Source organism: Dermacentor silvarum, chromosome 8, assembly GCF_013339745.2.
Source record: "Dermacentor silvarum isolate Dsil-2018 chromosome 8, BIME_Dsil_1.4, whole genome shotgun sequence".
Taxonomy (NCBI): Eukaryota; Metazoa; Arthropoda; class Arachnida; order Ixodida; family Ixodidae; genus Dermacentor; species Dermacentor silvarum.
The window spans coordinates 64,334,993-64,357,885 of NC_051161.1; the positions used below are offsets into that span (position 1 = coordinate 64,334,993).

The window sequence follows — 22,893 nt, forward strand, 5'->3', positions numbered from 1 at the left end:
AAAGCTTCGAAAGCGCAGCGAAAAGGAAAGGAAGAATCGAGGTGCCGCGCAAGAGCTGTCTCCGGATTTTTATGAGTTTATTCGTTTTCAAAGTCAGCTCGTCGAATGACGCAAAAAAAAAAAAAAAGAACAGAGGTGCGGCTTCGAGCCTCGTTTCGTAATCACCCCCGTTGCGGACGGTGAAATGCAGATCGCCCCACGCTGTATGTGCGTGTGTGTGTGTGTGAGGTCACTCTGAGCTGCCCCGAAGGGTATAACTTAAGAGGAGAGCGATGCAACATGCTACTGCTGCTGCTGCGGGCGCAGAAAGGCTGCTGCCGCTGCAGGCTCCTGCGCGCTGACTCGGGCGAGGATAGATTAGCAGTCTCAAGGCGTCTCCGTCCGTCCAGCTAAAAAGGAAGGGTGTTCCAGAAACAAGACTGGTATTAGTGACTAGAAGATAGAACAGACGCCCTTAGCATTCCTCCTCTTAGGTGGCCCCTGGATTGCTTCAAGTCGTCTGTTTTCTTTCCCCCATTCATAAATGAAATTTGGAAAAACCTAGATGCTTCGCTGCGGAAGCTATCACCTCATGAGTTCGCAGAGGAATCGCTTAACTTTGATTTGTTGATGTTTTTTTATGCTTTTTCTCCCTCTCCTGCACCCGCACCTCCAATTTCTCAAATTTGAGACCGCAGTATTCTGGAAACAAAACTGGTATTAGTGAATAAAACGTAGAACAGACGCGCCTAACATTCTTGGTTTTAGGTGGCACCTAGATTGTTTCAGGTTCTCTTTTTTTTTTTCATTCACATTTGAAATATGGAACAACCTAGATGCTTCGCTGCGGAAGCTATCACCTCATCTGTTTTCAGAGGAATCACCTAATTTGTTATTTGTTTGTTTTTATGCTTTTTCTCCCTCTCATGTACCCACACCTGCAGTTTCTCAAGTTTGAGACCATAGTACTAGTAACTTAATTAATTAATAAGTTTTAATGGCTATCGCTGCCAAACACTCGTGTCAGGTATTTCGGCGCGCAGCAGGTGGTCACACTTACTACAGCTTTCAAGTATATTGTTCCCTCAACGCCGGTGTAAGTTAGCTCGCCGTCGAGTACAGTAAAAGAATAACAATAAAAAAAATCTACAGCCTTACGGGTGTTATAACACGCTTAAGGCTGTAAATCAGCACTCTCACGGATGGAAAAGAATGTTTGGCATACGTGCGACGAATACAGCCCAGCTGACTGCCGGTTGTGCATGCGGTCAAGACTAGTGTCCTGCGCTCCGCCCCGGGGGTTCGGAAAAGGAAAGAAAGAAAGAAAGAAAGAAAGAAAGAAAGAAAGAAAGAAAGAAAGAAAGAAAGAAAGAAAGAAAGAAAGAAAGAAAGAAAGAAAGAAAGAAAGAAAGAAGCGCATCGTCTGCCTCCCGGATACCGTCGCAAGCGGGGCAGACTGCGGCATCCTGCGGCGGCGGCGCTCAAACTGCCGGCTACAGGCAGGCACGCGTCACCCAAGGACGCCCAGTCGGCGAGTCCTTTAAGCTTCCTGCAGCGCCCGGGTGCTTCCTAGAAGGCGCGACACGGGCACTCCGATCCAGGTCTCCTATATATATACTCTCCGGCGGAGAGGTTAATCGGTTGCGCGCAGGATTATATTCTCCTCGGAGTCGCTCGGACGGTGGACCGTGCACGCGGAAGACGTTTCTTCACAATGGTCAGTGCGAGACTGCCAGCTTTTCGGCAGCAACCGTGCACTGAGGGACGGATAGTAGCAGTGCGAGAAGCGTCGGAGGTGCAAGGCAACGGTGCTCGGACTCGCGGAAAACGCAACGACGGCGCGCGCGGGGCGCTGATATGGGGCCTCCGGCTCGTTCTGAGGGCGCGAAATTACTCGTCGTGTATAGTATATGGTGAAGGCACAGTAACGCGCGCGACCCGACCTGATTCTCCAGTTGTCATGCGCCGGTTCGCGGCCGTCTGAATTGGTTCTTTCGCTTCGCTCCTTTGCGCTAAGCACCGATATAACTAGGGCACGCGCCGTGTATCTGCGAAATTCAGTTTCAGCTTATGTAGTTTAGGAAGAACAACGCGTTTGTAAGGACATGGCAAGCACCGGAGGTTGTCACAATAGTCAGCTTCTCTCCTATATATCATCGGCGTGCATACGTCCTACTGTGTTTGTGCGTGTCCAAATGACGTCCCGGTCTTCGCTTGCTGGGCTGACAGCGCGCTCGCCGCTGCGACTGTTTCAGGACAGCGACGACGGCCGTACATTATACTCCTTTTAGCCTTGCACTTACCGTATTCACTACAGCACTGTACGAGTTTAGTATCTGACCAGACGAAGGAAATCGAGACGGAGCCTACACCACGACATTCGCTCGCTGCCTAAGCAACTTTCACTACCTTGTCGACAGTTAGGTAGGTTCCGGGACCTAGCAAATATCATGTACATTCGTTCCGTGGTAGCTGTTTGGCACGTGCTCAATCACGCGGTGAACGAGACGACATGCCATACTGTCAAGAGCGGAGCAGCCGTGCGAAAATGTTATTGGTTCGCGGGCTAAGCATGAAACTTGACGGTGCGCTGGCGCCTACTGCGTCATCTGTTTTTAATCCGTCTTGTCTGGGCCGAAAGAAATAAAATTTCTAAAGCACCCGCAGAGTTTTGCACCAGGTTCTTGCTCTCGTCAGTTGAATTATATCAGACACATCATCTTCGAACTTCTTCTTTCCCGGTTCTACTGCAGTCGACGAATACACGGTTGGCCGCGTTGTTCGTGGTGGCAGCCCTGCTATGCGCCAGGACGTCGGGTCAGGGCAATTCGTATTCGGTCAGCAGCTTCCACCACGAGAGCTTCGGCCCCGACGGCGTGGTGACGGGCCGCTCGGGCTACAAGGACTCGTCCGGCAAGAGCCGCTTCACGCAATACCAGGTGGGCAAGGACGGCAGGCGTAAGTTCATCCGCGACGACCCCGAGGGCGACATCGAGTCCAGGAGCCTGCTGCCGGACCCGTCCAAGATCGGCTTCAACTTCCCCGGAGGATTCCCCGGCTTCGGAGACCCGCATGTCAACTTTTTCAAGTAAGTTCGCGCACGAAACCAAGTCGTCGCAGCTATAGTGTGTCCGTGTGAAACTGCATATGGCAAATTATGGAGGTGTATCTAGCCTAAAGGCACTGCCCATCCTTTGACACTCAACGATGTACTCTACAAGTTAAACTCAACCTGTCAGATAGCAAAGCTCTATCGGATGAAAAGATCCTTGGGCCATATGGCCTATATGCATTCTTGCTTGCGAAGGGCCACAAAAGCCCTTCTGCAGTTCGAGAAGGATACTGGATTGTACGAACGCTTGTGACAGCGGAGATTCCTCTGGGACTGACTCTGCGAATGACTGACTCTATTGTTTTTCTTTTCTCTCCTTATCTATTCTTCCCCTTTCCCCTCACCAAGTGTAGGGTAGCCAACCGCGCACGTCCTTGGTTAACTTCCCTACCTTTCCCTCTTCGTTTCTCTCTCTCTAATGAAGAAAATTAAGTTAATCTATGTTAGTTAGTTACGCTTACGCAGTAGCAAAACGTTAATTCTATCTGTTAGTGGAGCTTAGAGAGCCAGAAAAGACGCTATAACGAATAACAGGCAGCGACGCCTCCCTGAAGTTCCCGCAAGAGGTCGTTGTGACGTCATGGTATTGGACAGCGCATGCTTGGTTCCTGGTAACTGTTCATTAGTAAGAAATGACTACATATGATTCTAAAGTAACCAGAGACACAACCTAGCATGTTTCAAGCACTTGTCCTGCTCCCTATAAAATGTCCGAAGTACAGTACAAGAAAATATGTGGAAATCTATGACACCATCCTGACGTATCGGCGCTGACGTTCCGGCGAAAAACTCAGAGTAGTTTGGCATTCATTTTCTTCAAGTAATGACCAAGCCTTTTCTTCTGCTAAGTGAATGGAAATTGGGGTCTTAAAGGAATGCTGCGTGTACCTATTTAGACTGGTTTGCAGTTTGCGTTTATAGTGTATACCTTTAAATGCTACCGACCAAGTACCACGATCACAAAGTCCGGAAACGCGAAAAGAAACGCCATACTAGCGTAGCATCCGTGTTCGTACGTATGTGCACGCCTCATCTTCCCGTGTGACTCTTTTTTTTTTTTTTTTTTTTTTTTTTTTTAAGGCAATCTTGCCTTTTGTCCTCTTTCATTTAGGCGCAATCTTTTTGGAGTTCACGAATGCCAACAAGCCGAAACGCTTTATACGGCGTTAAGGCCAATTATGCAGTGAGACGTGCAAGGTCACGGGACCACGCTGACGGCGCAGCTTCGTCCTTTACCATACGTATAGCATCCCTGTTGTGCAAACCGCTCATATCACACATGCGGCCCGACTTCCGGCACCATGTGAAAACAATAGAAGTGAGCAAACTACGTGAAGCGATGGAAGACACTATCCCACTACCCAGTTTATAGCCGAGCCGCAGCGCGAAGGTTTCGCGGGAGAGCAATTAATCGCGTTCGCATATGCGTCTGTACAAAGCTCACCGTCGTGTTTTTTTATGCGGTCTTTGCGTTCGGCTTCATGGTTAACCGAACCGTAAGCACGATGAGTAGAAAAAAAAAAAATGCAGGCACAGCCGTGAAGGCCAGCACATGAAATTACCGCTGCAATATACATTCACAGGTATACGTCCCCACAGTTATTCCACCACATTTACGTAACCGCCATGTATACAGTCGGCTACAAAAAATTACGGGACACGGGTATTTTTCGATGAAATCTGAATTCCCGCGAAGTCTGGGTCCCGATTTCAAAGTTTGAGTCTGCAGTGTTTTTTTGCGACCTACACAGTGATCTATTAAATCAGAATCACCGTGCCCCAAAGTAGCAGAAATTTGCATTTCTCGTGGAAACTGTGTCCCGTAAACTTTTGTGTATGACTGAACGTTTACCGCAGCGGCGTGCTGCGCAACAAGCGTTGAGCGTGAGAGCGAACACACCTCCGCAACGACCCCTGTGTCAGGCGTATTTTGTTTAATAACTGCGATGTGAGGCCGGCAGAACAATGAATCCAAGGACAGCGCAGGGGAAATTCCCGCCATATAGTATACGACGTCCTTGGCTTTCATTCTCTTCTGCTTTTGTGTGGCAGTTACTTCACTAAAACAGAGGCCCTCACTTTCTCGTGGTTCCTCTATAGCTTTCCCTCGTTAACATGCTTTCGCTTCGACAGCAATAGAAGCTGTTGACAGGAAATTTGTTCTCGCTCCTCCTCTCTCCACGAGCATTTGTCCGTCAAAAGAGTTGCGGTTAGCTTGCGAGAGCTCGTGCAATAAGCCCATGGGGCCGCTGTCGTAACGATAGCGCCGCGCGTCGTCCACGTAAGACTACAAACTTTATTAGTTCGTCTGGCACACATCTCGATTACAGTGTGGTCTACACACTATACTAATTGAACGGTTGGTAAGTTCTTGTACAAACACTTTCTTCTTTCTTTTTTTTTTCAGTTTCTTACATGTCATTTTTCTTTTGCTTATGTTTAGGTTTGTTTCACCAGCTCACATACGCCTCGAACTTACCCGCAACCGGAAACCCATACGTAAAGTAACGCGTTCAATAGCAATAAACAGTGGCTGAACAAGACATGTCTCGTTGTGGCCAACGTTTCGGCAAGGGGATTTGTATTCGCTAGGCCCCTACGAAGAAGAGCCTGACGAAGAAGTAGTCGAGACATAGCAACAGCAGCATTCCTTGTTCATCCACTGTCGATCAGTTCAAGCAGCCAGCTTCCTTTGAACTTCTGTCTTGTTTTTTGACGTTACACAGCAGCTATAGTCATTTCGATGACCTACAATAACCGCTTTAGTGAGTAACTGTACGAACGTCGTATCGACGTGTGGGAGGTGTACCAAGCTAGCCTTGGTGCATCTAACTGCATTAGCAGAACATCTACTGTACCAGGCGCCCGTGTCGGTCACACTGTATACGTCACTCTTTAATTAGAACCGTACAGGTTTCCGAATACACGTACTACGTTATGTCCACGTCGCAGGCGTGGCTGACAAATCGGAGCCAGAGATCCGGCAGCAGTTCGTCAACATTTGAAGCTCGGCCATGCACCGTGAAAAGGAAGGTAAACGTATAGCGAAGGGGCAAAACCCGTACACGTTTCAAGTCGACGGCGCACACGAGAACGAGTCGCTCAGCTCCGATTGGCTCGTATACCGTGGCTACGTGGAACCTAACATCGACGGCAACCCCGCCGAGTGTTCGAGATGCGAACCCTTCCATCAAGTGGTGACGACTCAAGGGACGTTTCGGCATGCGGCTGGACAGCTCGGCACCCGTACGGCCGAAGTGAAAGTGAAGGCGAGACTTATATAGACGCGTGCCGAACGTTCACGGACGAACCGGGCGTGACGAAAAACGTAATAAACTGCCGTCGCCTCCTTGGTTGTTTATCTCAGCCGAAGCGATCGGGCTGCGTGCCAAACCTTGCGTATCTCTTTCTCTTTCTGTCTTTATTTTCTGTCTCTCCGGGACAAGCCTTGATGGGCGGACGATGGGATTGAAGTTTGACGGGGCGGATCAGCCGGGCGCATATATTTGCGTACCGCTGGCGCGCCTTTCGGCTTTCCCGCATAGTTGTACCCGTTGCGCCATCGTGATAGGGCTGACGTAATGACGAAAGAATACGATGAAGCGCTTACAACATCGCAGTTGCCGCCTGCTTGGGCCACGTACGTCGAGGCACGTACCTATAAGCGCACGTTTGAAATATACAGAGACACTGAATCAGTATGGTAATTTGGGGCAAGTTGGTCAAACTTCGTAATTAAAGAAAACAACGCAAACAGAGAAGTGTCTTGGGTCAATAATTGTTTCATTTCCATTTCTTCTTACACTTCGTGCTTTAAGCTGCTTTTTAATCATGAACAGGCATATTGCACTGGGCCTAGAAAAAAAAAAAAGGAGAAAGAAAATGTGTAGAGGTACCAGCAACTCCGCGTGCAAACAATGTTTATTTCATTTAAGTTGCTCTCCAGAAGAAGTATCCTAAGTGTTTAAGTACTGTAGTTTCTAGAGACTATATACCCTCAGGCGCTCCCTAAACATACACAATGAGGTCTACAGCCGCGAGAAAACGCGACCCCGTATAGACCTATTTCATGGCAATGAAAGCGCATGCGCGCAGGCTCTGCGGTCACCGTGATGCTTGTATGGCCTTCGCTGTCTTTGCATTATGTCTAGCTTTGAGGCAAATATATGAAGAGAGTAGACGTATTGATGCTAGGCACATCAAAGGTTTCGGTGGTGGTTTATTTTGGTGGCGTTTATGCGCACTAGCTATATGAAGCGCTCAGGAGCGTTTATTTCTTCCGTTGGGACATGAATGAAAACGATATCATCCAATCAGTCGGTTCATAAAGACACTAACTGCTTCCAGTCATATAGTTGCCACTCCACCAACTAAATACTACTGCAGAGTGTCTTAGCGTCGTATAGTGAAACTATCCGTGAAACCAGCCGGAAAAAGCACATGGTGGAAAGAGTAACCGCGCGATGGTCTATATGTGAAAGTCATTGCCATGTAAACTTATGTCCCAGCAGAAGAAATACAAGGGGACAAGTATAAGCGGCTATTTCAGGCACATCAGTGCGTAGAACAAGAGCAGAATAAACGGAATATATGCAATTAAAGCAGAAGATTTCTTCAGGCCGGTTAGTACTCAATCAGGAAAAAGTATCGGCGTTCTTATACATGAATCACGGTTGACGTTTCACCACGTGCAAACAGGAGCATTTTCAGGTGTATACTATAGAGCGCCCTCGCGACCGGGAACTCTATTCAAGAAGTTCGAAATGCTCCCTTTGGCAAAGGGTCTCAATACAGCTGAATGATGCTATATCCGATTAGAATGCTGGGCTGCCATGCGTTGCATAATGTACAGCCTAACACAAGAAAGTGAAGGCCAGTCGAGCGTTGTCGGTATTGGGCATGCAGATGAGCTTTTTTGCGATAGGAATGCGTCATCAGTTTTTCCTGTTCTTGAAAGGAATTGCGATTCTGCTCTTTGTTTTATTCATTGTGGGAACTGACGAAAATCGGACGGACGTGCAACAGAAAGAGAAAATGAAGCATTTTGAAAAATTTCATGGAGCGGTAGTCTTGCAACAGAACTTTCATGAGAACGAGCTGATGCGGAACACTGATGAAGAACAGAGGGAAAACGGGTGAAAACTTTGTCTCTTTTTCTTTCGTTTTTTTTTTTTTTTCACTCTGGTGCAAACTCAATCAAGCTCGCATGAAAAAATAATAATGATGACCATTCCAACACGTATACACGCCTCGAAATTTTGTAAAAATTGTAAACAAGTAAACAAAAAAGACCGAGAAAGCTCTCCTCAACTGCGTAAGATTAACAGGAATGCACATAAGCAATTTGGATCGCTCTTTCTCTCTTGTTTTTGCAAGTCCCACTTTCCCCTTGACAAGCGATTGATCGAAACGCGCCGAAGGGCCTGTGTCCTCGAGCCCGCGGTTTTCGGTAATTGATTCCTAAAGCGCAGAAAAACAGACAAATGAACAGATTGTTATCCCAAACATAATCGTGTGACATCGAATCAATTTGCGTCGTTGAGCGCGTCCACTCGAACGGTCCGTTCCTGATAAGTTTGCTCAAGGCAGCGCAGTACAGACGATGCTTGTTTGCGGAGAACACGCGTGCGAGGAAATAAGCAGGTCACTATATATACACACTGCGGCGTATCAGCTCTGGCTGCGTAATTGTAACGACTAGTACGCGGAACCCTTCAATCACTGAGCATGCGGGTATGGGAAAACGACAACGCCGAGCTGAAAGAAAAGAAGCCATGCACGGTCCTGCGGCAATGCCCCGTGCACCGCAGTCTCTTGGACCAACAAACATCGCGAGGTCACCTCTCCCTGCCCTATTACCGGGCGCTTGAACGAGGAAAATATATGCGGTCGCGCGGATGACGCACTCCAAGTGCAAACTGCATGCTGCCGCCATGCCGACGAGATCACGACGCGATCAGACGATGCTGTGGAACCTGCTCCCGTATTCTATGATAAACACTTTCCATATATATATATATATATATATATATATATATATATATATATATATATATATATATATACGACCTCAGTTCATGCGCACTGTGGTCGGAAATTCCCAGCGAGAGGTTTTATTGCAAGTTTAGTGGCAAATCGAAGATGACGCGATGAGAAGGACGGCGTGTTGGCGGTGTACACTGAAACTCAATACGGCACCGCTGTTGCAGGCATGCCCGCATAGTTTGTGGCGTGCATTCGACGGGCCGTTCTGTAAAGGGGTCTGGACGTTCACCGGAAAACGCTGGCGGCAAACGCTATATGCACGAAGGCGAGCTTTATGTTAGAAACGCGGCCTCTTGCATGGGCCGATCCCGGAGGTATATAATGCACAGCCGTGCCAAGAGAATTACTTCATTTTCAGGTTTCTGTAATTGTTTCGCACTTTTAATATTTCTGTCTGAGAAGATTTAACACAGAAGGCATGCGCTGTCGCTGTTTTGTTTCATGACATTTGTTTGAGGGCTGTCATTCTCAACATTCCGAGGAATAACTTTGTCAAGAATCCAAGACAAGGTATGAGCAACTTTAGTGATTGAATGGTGTGGCGATATAAGCCACATATATATGTCATATAGCAAGGCGTGGCATTACATATACTTAAATATAATTTTTCTCTAACAGACAACGCCGCCTACACCGACGCCGACACCGGATTTTCTGCGACACGGGCCACTTGACGCTATCGCGTGAAAAAGAAACAACAAAAACGCAATGCACCTGCCATTCACCTCTGAAAGAAAACCGAGCTAGCTTGAGTCCGTTCACAGACTTCGCTCTGCTAATGTAAAATTAAATGTTAGGCTAATTGGAAAATAAAAGCTCGTTGTTCAAACCAATATTACCTTCGGCAGAGCACTAATATCAGGATGACCCATTAACTTTGCCAAGACGTTCAAGTTTCATCCTAAAACCAGTGACCCAAAGACAGAGTTTTACCTAGAAAACAGCCATTTTAATCACGCAAAACCTCTTGACGTCACGGAAATAAGCGAACCTAATTCGCCGGTGCATATGTATGCAAATTGTATTTGACTTGGACCGCGCTCATATAACCTTTTATTCTCAGGTCGTAAGCGAATTCGTAACAATGGTACAACCAGAGAGGTTACAGCAAACTACAAAGGGAAGTTTATTGATGTATTAATAACATTAACAGCACAGGTTACCGACTAATCACTCCAAAAAAATGGTGTGGTTTAGCTTTGGTTAACCCTGGTTGATAGCGAAAGCTTCACTGCCCTGGCCATAGGCCCATTGTCGAGCTGTGGCCGAGTTGTGGTTACGCAATGATAAACAGACATGTTTGCAATGAATACAGTGTTTATTCATCATTTTTATGCCTATGAAGACACTGCGGTGATCAGTAAAGTAGTGAGACTTGGTTGCAACTCGCAGCCGGGCCCAACTCTACTCGGGCAACGGCGGCAATGTCCCCTTTCAGGGCTCCGTAAAGGCCTAAATGTAGTCCGACGTAGCGTGAACGCGCGCACACGTTATGTCACGTTGGCGAGAACAACAGCGGCTATAGTTGGACCCATGGTTCGACGTACTGGCGCCGCCAACGTAACCGGACGCGCGGCCAATGCGCTCCGACGCGCCCGGCGTCTGATGACGCTCGCCCGCATGCCGGTAACGTCGGACTATAAACGCGCCTTAATTCTCTTGTGGTTTGACCTCTAGCTCTCAAGGTTAAAACTGTTGAGTCGCCAACGGCTGCCTGAGGTAGCGCAATGAAGCTTTCGCATCAAAACAAAATGGGGGGAAGAAAAACAAAACACACGCTCCCATACAAAATACAGAAAATGTCAAATTTACTGCCTGTACTTGTACGCGTAGCGGTCAGACGTGATGCCGCCTTAATTTTCTGACTGTAAGGAAAATTACCCCATGAGTTTCTTCCCTTCTTGCCCTGAGAGGAGTAATTTTAAAATGGCAACGTAGGTAACTATATGTGGCTCTTCCTCACTACGAAAAAGCGAGTATGCCACCTTCTGAGGAAGGCTTCTTCCCCGTGCGCTGGAATATGTTCCTTGATATACCGTATAGACTCGTGTAAGGGCAGCACTTTTATTTCACAATTTTGTTGAGGTGCAGCCCTTACACGGGACCGAACCTTTTGGTCAAAATGGTGCCGGCGCAGTGCCCAGCCCGGATCCCCGGCTGTATCATTGCATCAGAGGTGAACACCCTGCCCTCTCGCCATCTCGTAGCGGCATGCGGAAGTATACGCAGCGCGCAAAAATTCGCCGATGCCCGCACGCGACATCGGGACACTGTCAAATTTTGGGCTGCCAATTTGGGGGTGCGGCCCTTACACGCGTCTATACGGTATCTGTACCGTAGATAATTACACGGAATTTCATGTATATAGTGCCGGATAAGAGGTAGAGTCAACATAGACTTTACACACTAACGGCAGCTACGCATTTGTTAGTGTCCTACGCAGTTTTGCTCAACCTTCGTCATCGCTCAAGCTGATACGGTGGCTTTTGCCGAAATAGTTATTCAGGTTATCGGAGAAGCTTTGGAGGCCCGCGCATTGAGGAAACATACTATCGCCGACGTATGCCATTCGTGTGTCATTGTTCATCGGGTGATTTTAGTTGTACATGTCACTTGAAACATGGTAAAAATTAAATGCCATCAAAGAAACGAAAAAAAAAAAAAAAAAAAGCTGCGGCAGCTCATTGGCTATGGCATCGTGCTGCTGAGCACGAGGTCGCTGGCTCGATTCACTGCCGCGCTTCCCTGGGAGAAATTATTATAAAAAAAAAAAACACGAACGTGTGCTTGAGTATATAAGTGCACAGTAAATAACCCCAGGTGGTCAAATTTAATCCGCAGCCCTCCACTACGGCGTCCCTAATGACTAAAAACCCACTGTGCAGTTTCAGGACATTAAATCCCGCGATTTTTGCTCCCAGGTCTTGCTCCCATCCCGTTGTGGGGAACGATGTTTGCGTTTGCAAGGTCATGCGTACGTCAGCTAGAGCAGCGTAACAACGCGGCACATAAACAGTTTCTACGGTTGCCCGTTAGAGCCTCGTACACACGCATGTACGCACGCCTCCCGTGGATTCTCGAGCTTCCCCTCACAATGGCGGCGGGAGCCCAATGCATCGTGCTGCGAGATGCAGCACGATGAGTTCGCTCCCTGCTGCCGGCGCTCCTCATCCCGCCAGCGTTAATTGTGACAGTGAGTGTTCACGGTCATCGAGTAAGGTCTGATCATGTTTGCCTGCACTCACGTGATACCACGCTTGTTAGCTTAAGTATAGTGAGAGAATGTTTACTGCGTTTTATACGGCCGACAAAACTGCGAACCGTACATCGTGTATTTGACACTTTGCAATCGCTATCAAAGATTTTCTCTTCGGGCGAAACTGCTTTATTTTAGCGAATGGCTTACTTTCGGCTCTATCGCCCGTTTTCGCGGTGGTCGGACTTTCACCGCCAATCCAAAGCCATCGATGCAAAGGCCGCGTGCTCCAATGCCACCGAGCTGCGAAGCGCGTTCGTCAGCGAAAGCGAGCGAACGCAAGTATACTGGCACGCAGATCTTTGGCACATTTGAAGGCTTAGAGAGAGAGAGAGAGGTTGTATAGAGGGAAGAGTAATAGTGAAGGGGAGAGAATACAACGAATGGCTGATGGTAGCACCGTCCCGCAGGCAGTGGTAGTAGATAAACAAAACAAAAAAAATGTAGTACCAAGGCGGATGCTGTGGTTGTGACTATCCTCTTTTTCTCCCACCGCCTTTTACCACTGTAGTGGCTGCAGGAGAGGGTTCTGACGGCGAAGGAGGTGGAAGGCAATCACCTTCCATTACGGCGCTCGCGCCGTTGGAGACAGACAACACGCATATGACGAATCGGCTTATGTGCCATCGACACTACCGCTACAGATGTGCTGGCTCTGTTATCTACGGAACTACGCAATGAAACAAACGCTATCTAAATATCCTCACTACAACAACCTTACCGAGGCGCAGTTAGAACGCCTGCAATAGCTTGCGCGAACAAGGAACGCGCGAACAACGCAAGCAACCAGAGAACAGCGTCTGCACGTGGCGTCGCGTCGCCGTACCTGCTCCGTCGAGGAGTTCTTGTGACGTGGCGTCGCGGCGATGCCCTCTACCCTCACACAACACCCGGCGCGCTCTGTTCCGTCGAGGCGCGCTCGTGACGGCGTCGCAGCCAATGGGAGTTTAGGTGCCGTTTCGCTGCTACAGACGCCGCCGGCTTTATTGCTCAATGGGTCATTTGATGTCTCGCATCACAAGGGCCTGAGGTAAAAAAACGCTGGACTAGCGACTAAAATTTTGTCCACCTGGTGTCTTTTGGGCCATGTAATGTTCGTGTAACACTGCTTCTTGTTTTTAACTAAATTGCAATCGCTGCGATTTGTGCAGGGCTCTGGGCTTCCCGAAGGGCACCTTCTTCCCCACTTTCCCCCAGGACCTGCTGCCTCGCGACCTCCTGCCATCCTCTGGAGACAGCGGATCCGGAGGCTTCGGTCAAGGAGTGCAAGGTCGCAAGGGCACCGGGAACAACTTCCCGTGAGAAAGTTACACTGTCTCCTTCTGTCCTGTGTCCAAGCTTTCAAACCACCCGATCCCTGTGTTCCTATGTTTGTGACTTGCAATGCACTGCATATCAGGTTGTTAGCTTGGCATGACATGAAAGCTAGCCGCTAGCAAATTAAAGGGAGGCTAGAAGGTACATTTCTGCACCTTCTAGCCTCCCTTCAATTAGTGCTTATTAGTGCAAATAGGTGCACCAACAAGCACTAAGGAATGATGACGTTAAGTGCTTATGATAAGCATGCCAGTGTGATGACAAACAATGGCATAACTCGAGCATTTGGCAGGGCAGCGCTCCATTTTTATCTTGTGTGTAATCGTTTCTTTCCTCAATAGTATGATAAAAATGAAAGCGATGACATGTAGGTACATGCAACTACTGCGTAACTGATGGCTGTCTGCATGCCTGCCGGTACGTGTCGTCCGTCTTTAATTGCATCGTCACGCAGGCTCTCTGTGACCATAAAGGACATGCTAGTTATAATTTGTCCCCATAGCAGCAGTGCTAAGTTTAAGCTATAGTACCACAGACACTGTACTATGTTCAGAATAACTATGGAGGGCTACACAAGCGCACACAAGACATCGAAAAGTTGCATGTCAGCCCTACTGTAGTTATTCAGCTACAAATTACAATTGCCATCGCACTTTATCAAAGCAACGGACCAGGGTAGTCTGACCCAACGGACGACCACCAAAATCGAAGATATATCTTGGTACGGAGCTAATAGGGAGCAGACAGCATCAGCGTAATCGGGTCGCAGGTCAGGGGAAATCGTTCGGCGTAATGGGTCCTCACACGTGGAAGTTGAAGTCAACTCTGACGCAGTCAAGTCAAGCTGAGGACGAGTAGCCAGTGCCGAAACAGTACAGAGCTGCAAGGAATACAGCGTCGCTAGGGAAATATCCAGTGGAAGAAGGTGAATTTATCCACCCTCATAATTAAAGGGACACTAATGAGAAAGAACTTGGAGGACGCTTAAGTTTCGCCTTTAAGAGCAGAACGCGATGGCGTTATCGGGACCCGTTTGCATCACATCGTACGCATACGGCAAGTAGACTTCATTGACAGCAACACTGAACGTGGGAAAGCCAGCTTACAAAGACCAAGCTTACACCGATCCCGTTAAAGTCGGCTTCACTTTTAAACTGAAATGCATTGCTGGAAAGACGTTTTTCCAGGGGCAATACAAGTGGTCTTACATTGAAATGTGAAGGCCCTAGCACCTTTGTTTTCTACCAGACCTTTGCACGCAGGTCTGGTAGAAATGTTTGAGTCTTCTCGTAGCAGAATTAGATTTTCTCGTACATTCAAATTACAATCCGACGCCGATTGGTAAACCATCCGACGGCAAATCCGACGCCGAATGGTAAAATCGTACTTTACCATTTTTCTGATCGATTTCACTGTGAGAAATTAAATTTTTGTTCACCAAAACCTTGCACCACGTGGAGAGCCTGCGCGGTCGATGTGGTTGGATGATTTTCTCCGCCACCCGCGATCACACGCCGGTTTCCGACGCCGGATTTTCTGCGACACGGGGCCCTAAACGCTATCGCGTAAGAAGAGGCTGAGCTATGTAATATATTATCCTTCTACAATTCCAAAACAGGCACTTGAGAGGTTGGTTGACAAGCAAGCAAAAAAAAAAAAAAAGACGGGTGGCGACGCCGCCTTGAAGTTCACGCACAAGCTCGCTGTGACGTCACAGATTTTGACAGCGTCTGCTCGGACATAGTTAACGTTTTTGTCGATAAAGGTGGACTATATCGTATTCTAAAGAAGTCAAATACTGAACCTAGCAAGTTTGGAGAATTCTTACTGTTCTACAACCCCAAATACGAGAAAATGCATTGAAATTCAGAACATCACACTAGTGTTTATTAGTGTCCTTATAAGGAAGAAACGCAGAGCAAAAGGCCGAAAATACACTACAGGAGCAATTGTGTCCCATCCCTCACGCATTTTAAAGATTTTTAATTTGTTTTCTTTAACAACAAGCTGACCCTTTTTCAAACCTATCTTTCTTATCATTCCCTGCATCCTCCTTGAACCATGTGTACCATGCATGCATGACATGTGCGATAATTAAGGCTAGTCTACATCAATATACGCGGTCTGCATCAATCAGCGTCCTCGCCCCTCCTACACATTCGTGTGGATTTACCTTCGCCTATGCCCAAGTGTGTTCACACCTGCACGTGTCTGTTTTCCAACCCTTGGCTTTTTTGTGTGATTTCCTTGCTGTGTCCCACTGACCCACTCACACATGCAGCTCGTCTGCACGCCCTCACTACTGAGACCCCGGACAACTCCCTCCCGCATGGACACAACCGCATGACGACGTGGTGACTCTCGAAAAGTAACTAAGTTGCATGATTTCTTGTAGGTAAAAGTATTAATTCGCAAAAGCTAGCTAAGGTAGGGAAATAAACCATCTGCTAGTGCGGTTGCGTCGACCAATCATTAGGGTCGACATGACAAATTTTGCAAGTCGATGTTTTAGTTTTTTATTATTTTTTAGAGCGCAGCTCTTCGGCACAAATTTCTGCGTTGAGCGGCGGCGTGCCTCGGCATAACCGAGCGAACACCGCGAAGGATGAAAGAGCGAATGCGGAGTGCAGCGGGTGATGAAAGACGGCGATAGCGAAGAGAGCGCGAGGAGAAAAGCGGAGGAAGCCACCTTGAAGCACCACCAGATGGCGTTCACGTCCGCACATCCGCGAAAGCGGCGGCGCCGGCAATGCGGGGGAATGAAAAAAGTCGCAGTTTCGCCCGAAAGGCGAACCATCGATTGTGATAGCAAATTAGTAGAGAGCTATACGAAGCAAGTATAGCAGTTTAACGGGCCATATGAAGTTGTAATCATTCGCTTACTAACTAAATAGACAAGCATGAACATGAACACATCTCGCTCGATGACCGCGGAAACTCGCTGTGATAACGCCGGAGTGAGAAAGCGCGCCAGCAGCGGCGGGCTAATTGACCATCGCGCAGTCTCTCGTCTCGCTTCAACGCGAACGCCGAAAGCACAGCGCATGCGAAGCTACCGGCACTTGGCGCATGCACTTCGTCCCCATCGCAGATCGCTTTGAAGATGAGGTCTGCGCGGGCGCACACCTCCCCTCTCCGTCGCCTCGCCCCCGTGCCTCGCGCGCACCGTGCTCGCGCGTGAATAAAGACCGCGTGCTTCCGGCCAGCCTTCCTCCGTCGCGTGCGCTACATTGAGCCGTGATTGTCGGCTCACCCTCGTATGCTTTCATTCGCACACACAGCGTACGGCGCGCAGCGACGATTTTATCGCCGTTTGACTTTGTACGGAACCTTTGTACAGAATTGCGCTTGGAGTGTCCATATAATTGCTATCACAATAAAAAAGAACCGGAAAGCTCGCTCTCGCGCATAGCGTTCTCCACAAGCATTTCCCTGTAAAGATTACGGTTGCATAAGCTGCAGTTGCCGGGAAGCGGCAACTGTGTGGCCGGTCTATACAGTACGGCACCGCACGTCGCGACTCACAGCGTCAGCGCAGTGATCGGTTCGATGCCGCAATGTATCGCGAAATGAAAACACGTATCGAACTGCGCTCAAATTTCGCACTAGGGAATGTCGTAATCGTCAGTGCATTTTTTGTTATTTCCAGAGGCGGGAATACACGCCTCATCTTATATATATATATATATATCATCTTTATAGGGTGTGTGTGTGTGTGTGCAAAACAGTTATGAACGCAGCAAACGTGACGTTCTTGCAGAGGAGGTGTAAAGTGAGGCAGACATCCTTTGCCGCTAATAATGTTAGTTTCAAAAGACAAACAAAACATCACTAATACATTTTTTATTATAACCTTCAGGCCTATTACTTAAATGGCAAACTTGGAGGGAGTCAAATTCTAATGCACCCCCATAAAGTAAAGGAAAATGATAATCGCTGAATTTAATTCTTGTTAAATCCAAGAAATTTCGAAACCGAGCTCATCAGGAGCGCAAGAGAAGCAACCCTACAATTACGTCACGTGGAAACACCCCATGACAAAGTGTATGACGAAGTTTGAATAATGGCATGCCACGGCACATGGCAGCCGACATCGCACATCGCAGGAGATGCTTGCCAAGCAGAACATGCCGGCGCTGCTCCAAAGCTGAGCGACTATATGCTTGCTGTAGGAAAGAATTCCCACATGCTCTACACTCACGTGTTCCCTTTAACAGTGGAGCACACTGTAAAAGCCACAGTGAATTGGAATATTGGAACTAAAAGGACTAACGCAGAGACGCGTTGAAGCGAATGAAGTCATAATTCTTTGATGTGCTTTGCAGAACCACGTCGACAACCGACTTCTTCAGTGGGTCTCTACTACCACCACTCATCGACACGCAATACTTTTTCCCGCCCGACCTGCTTCCGCGAGAGCTGCAGACAACACCGTCAACTGCAGCCGGCGAGGACAAGCCAGCTCGTCCCGCTCCGGGTGCTGCTGTGGCACCTGGCCTCGTGCAGACGCCACCGCCTCAGGGCAAGCGGATCCCTCCGCCACCAGTGCCTAGGCAACAGGCAAATGAACGTTACAGTCTGCAGTGACAAAGGGCAAAACAAGTTGCAGCATGTCGATGCCTCCTCCTCTCAGGCGGGAAGCTGGCTGGGTGTCGCCACTCTGAATTTCACAAATGTAAGCCAGGTACTCTTAGAACCACCATCCATGGACAAATAACATGAATGTGTCCTAACCCCATATCACAAAATGCATTTTGGACTTCGAAGTATGAGGTGAGGGGCAGCACACCTTGACTGAAGATGTCGCTGTGGTTTAATGTTACTTCTTGGCAATTCCTGTGATGATTTTCTTGAGGGACACCACTTTGTACCAATGCCTTCCAGTAAGAATTTCCAGATGTCCCAACTACAAAAACAATTCTGTAATCGCTCAGTGGCATTATTGCAGTGCAGCAACATAAGCTGAGGGGCGGCACTTCCTGCCGATCTGTGCATTTCAGGAAGATCTTCGAGTCAAGAATGCATTCTTGAGCACGGATGCAGGTGCTTTCTTTAGTGGACGGTGCTAGAGCCAATCCGTAGGCAGTAAAGCAGTCATTTAGATGTGTTTGATGTTGCCTGTATGTGTTAAAGCTTTTGGTTACAGTACTCAATTACAAGACATGTTTTCAAGGTAGCTTGCACACAACATCATGGGTGTAGGAAAGAGATCCCAAGACCCATGGACGAGATTCACCAGGTTAGTGATCCCTTAACTGCGGTCATGATGATTAAGTACAAACCATCAATAAGTACTACGGCATCTTCTAGCCTCCATTATTATCTAGGCAATGTAAGCTGCCTATGCATATTAATGAAGACAAGTAACAAAAACAATTGAAATAAGCCTGAACTGCTTGTTAGAAAAACTATTATGATGGCAGAATCTTCAGTATTTATATATAAGTTGGTTAAGCTATAAAATAGTTTAGCTACTTGCTCTTTGAAAACTCACAATACAAGTCGAAAGATGCATACACCACTCCGCCAAGGCCTCAAGGCCCATACTTTGCAAACTTCAAGGCCCAAACTTCCTTTCAGAAGTATACTTTGGTTCATTACAGCACTTGTGCTTCAATGCAGCGTCAAGTAGTTCACACCTAAGTGCTTAAAAAGGGATATCTTCTACAAGTCATTTTTTTTTATTAAGAAAAGATCCCACTGCTATAAACATGAAACATTTTTTTTCTAATCTGGCACACATTAGAGCGCTCCAGATAGTTTACTATAATGCTTTTTTCTACGAGCCAGTTTTGGTTTCCATACTCAAGACGTGAATGCATAATAATGTTACAATATAAACTGGATTGCACCATTTCTGCAATCACTGCAGCTGCCACATGCGACTACAGCCAGAATAAACATGGGCAGCACTAAATTTTTTTTAGGAACGGTGTTGTCATATCTAGCCTTATTGCCACCAAATGTCAGCAAAATTTTGCTGTGTGTCATGGCACCCCGATCACATCGATGCCAGGTCCAGCATTTAGAGACCAACCTCGGTAAATATACAATATTATTATGTTTCCCAACTTTCATACTAGCTCAATTACATCCTTTAAAGTGCAAGATGCATATTATGGAGCTTCTGCAACTTCGAGAATAAGTGTCAGTAATCATTTAACACGTACTAAAGTACACCATGGCCAAGGTGCAATTTATTATTAGGCACGGTGTGTTAAGGACATTCTACATGTCTCTTTATATGTATATTTGTATGACAGACTACAGTATAACGCAACATATTTTAAGCAACTCCCTTAGAGCATCAGTGCGGTGACATTCAGCAAGTTTCTTGTCAATACAAATAGCCAAAATGTCCCTAATTTGTACTAGCTTCAGTGAGAGTTTTTCTTCCACACCAGTCTGGCTTTTGTCAGAACTGCACCAGAAGATCCTTGCCTGCCAAAGAATCGTGCACTTGTCATACCAATCACCTCTATGTCGCAAAGCCTTATTTTTTACAGTGAATAAAAGCTCCAAATTATGGGGGAAAAAAAATAATAAACAAGTTTCAAACATTATGAATGTGTCCATATATATTGTTTTTCCAGTCAAGCCGTTGACTTGTTCGTGCTAACACTGCACACAGCCGACATACCAAAGTTCATTTTGTTTAGCGCTACCGTTCAACACGGTATACTTGCTAGCTTCATACAGGTCAGCAAGATTGTTTACGGCAATGCCCGAATGAAAAGGTAATGTTTTCAGGGCAAGAGTTCTATATGCATCCTATAATGACAGATGTGCATTAGTAAACTTCACCCGAGAAAGATATTGAGCAGGGCGAGCTTATCTAGCAGGCGAAAATAAAAATAATACTGGTAAATAAAGGCCTCAGGAGAGCATCTAGTGATTATAACAAAGTGAGCAGAGCAGCATCTCCAGGATTTCCAAGGGACAGCGGAGGGATCAAAGCTGTAACCAAGGCGGTCATTGGTTGGGACCATTGGTTGAGACCTTGGTTGGAACCATTGGTTGGGATCGACAAGGCCCGAGTTTGCAGAGTGGCGTTGGCACACAAAACCTTATACACCCTCGGCACGTGGAAACTACGGCGAGCCCCCAGCTCAAGGACCCGTCCAGGTTCCAGCTTTGGCATTCCGTTTCCTCTTTGGTTGTCTTAGAGACGCCACCAAAGTATATTAAATTACTGCACATTGCTTACAATTGGCCCTTGCGCAATTCTCACTTCCCTTCACTGCAATAACGCTGTGTATACTTCACTGCATTACACAGCTGTGTTGCGGTGAAGTCATAACGGAACAGGTATAGACAGACTTGAGCCATTCTCAGTTCCTCTCTTATTGAGGCTGTGCCAATGTAGCTTCCCCAAGGAGACCTTTCGTTTTTCTTTTTTAATGCATTAGCATTCTTAAGGCACTTCAACAATTTTCATGTGTCCAGCTTTCATCCAGCTATGTTTGTATCTAACCATTTTCCACCTACCTGGGTCTCTGGGCAGTCTGTGATCAATGGTTAGCACAACGGGCTACTGTGCTGAGGTAACAGGGCTCAAAAGCAACCATCGGATCAACTTGCAATTGGTTCACTGAGTAGGTGCCAATGTGTATATACATGCCAGTCATCAACAAAGCTCCTTCACGCCGACATGAGTCACTGTTGATGTGGGACTGAGTAGGCACCACTGTTCGGAGAAACCCCTGTGCCAGTAGGTGCGTGCTGCTCTCCAATGAACATGTGGCTAAGACCAGTGCGGCCCTGGACATAGGGCCCCACCCATAATGAATGCCTTTCATACCAACGTTTTAGCGAGCTGTGCCATGAATGCACTAGGTATGTGCCACTATTCAATGAACGTCTCACCAACTTGGGTCACTGAGTGTGTGCCACTGAGTGTGCGGCAGATGAGGGAACTATTCTCGGTGTTCGCACGCACCGGTGCGCCGCGCTTCTCGTGTCGGAGGTCACGTGCAGACGTCTCGGCAGCACCACTAGATGCCGCGTGTCTAGGAAGATGGTTTACCAGCACACGCCGGTGAACCGTACATTTCGGACGCCGGTTAATCATACATTTCGGATGCCACGACAAGCTTCGCGGCGACGACGCTAAATAGCGCCGAGCTTAGGGACACGCGAAAGAGGAGTCCTGCAGCAGTACACGCCTCATACATAAGTTGTTTCTACAGTGGCAATACGTTGTGAGGCTATATGCCAAGGCATTACCATCGACAGTCATCGGGAGATGGGTTCCGCCAAATTTTTAGGAGCGAAGCTCCTTATAGCGGCACCCGTTCCGTCCCCGTCGTAGTAGTAGTAGTGTGTAACCAGTCTGAGAAAAATGAGAAAAAAAATTCCGAAGTTGTGTCTGTAGCGCGGAACCGAACGAGGGACCCCTCGCTTCCGAGCGCGCGGCGTTAGCCCACTACGCCACGAAGCGGACATGGACACACGCACCATGATGGCAATAAATACCCAACATTAACGAAAGGCCGCGTTTCTAGCGCGTTTCTAACGCGTTTGTGCTAGCGCGTTACGGCCCGTGTAAGAAGCTGGTGTAAGACGCTGTGGCCTCTCCGCCTTACCTTCAACGCGTTTCGAACGCGCTGCCCAAAGCGGTGGCAAGTCAAGTTCAAATCGAGGAGCGTTTATGAATACGGGGGGTATACTCTCTCAGCAGTCATGTGATGGCGTCGGCAAACGCGGTGCACGTTCCGGCATGTGTAAATGGCTGCGTAAGACGCTGTGGCCGCTCTCCCTTACTAGAGAGTACTGCACGTTTCTAACGCGTTTGTGCTAGCGTCCCCTTAAGCGGGAGATCCGATGATTCCCTCCGGAGCTTTGCCCACTCATCATCATTCACCCCGTGGATATGCTGTGATTTTTTTTTCCTCCAGCACCACAGCGGTTGTGTATTTCTGATATAGCTGTATAAAACAGCGAAGTGTTACGGTTAAACCTGCTTATAACGAACCTCTATATAACAAATTCCTGGATATAACGAAGTTTTTCTATTATCCGCCGTTACTCCATAGAAGCACATGTATTTGAGACCTCTACGTAACGAAGTGGCAGCGGGAGACCCCCTCGAAATAACGAATTTTCCCTGCCGACAACCTATAGATTTCGGCCCAAATTTTGTCATTTTGGCGCAAGCAGCAACCTGGAAGCACCTTCTCCACCA

General features: G+C 47.6%; 2 protein-coding genes across 4 annotated transcripts in view; both read left to right on the forward strand.

The window, feature by feature from the left end:
- Positions 1-22,893, forward strand: part of LOC119461357 (mitochondrial pyruvate carrier 2-like) — a 337,603-nt gene that overhangs the window by 294,158 nt on the left and 20,552 nt on the right. The window lies entirely within an intron of this gene.
- On the forward strand, positions 1,525-20,272 carry LOC119461354 (uncharacterized). 2 transcript variants are annotated; one of them, XR_007468375.1, is made up of 5 exons: positions 1,526-1,696; positions 2,733-3,067; positions 13,544-13,690; positions 15,991-16,077; positions 18,035-18,171. XR_007468375.1 is itself a non-coding variant. In XM_037722634.2 (4 exons), the coding sequence occupies exons 1-4, from the start codon at positions 1,694-1,696 to the stop codon at positions 18,294-18,296; spliced, it is 747 nt and encodes a 248-aa protein (XP_037578562.1). In that variant the 5' UTR covers positions 1,525-1,693; the 3' UTR covers positions 18,297-20,272. The 2 variants fall into 2 exon arrangements, 1 of the variants encoding a protein (XP_037578562.1); XM_037722634.2 differs by lacking the exon at positions 15,991-16,077 and having other exon boundaries at positions 1,525-1,696; positions 18,035-20,272.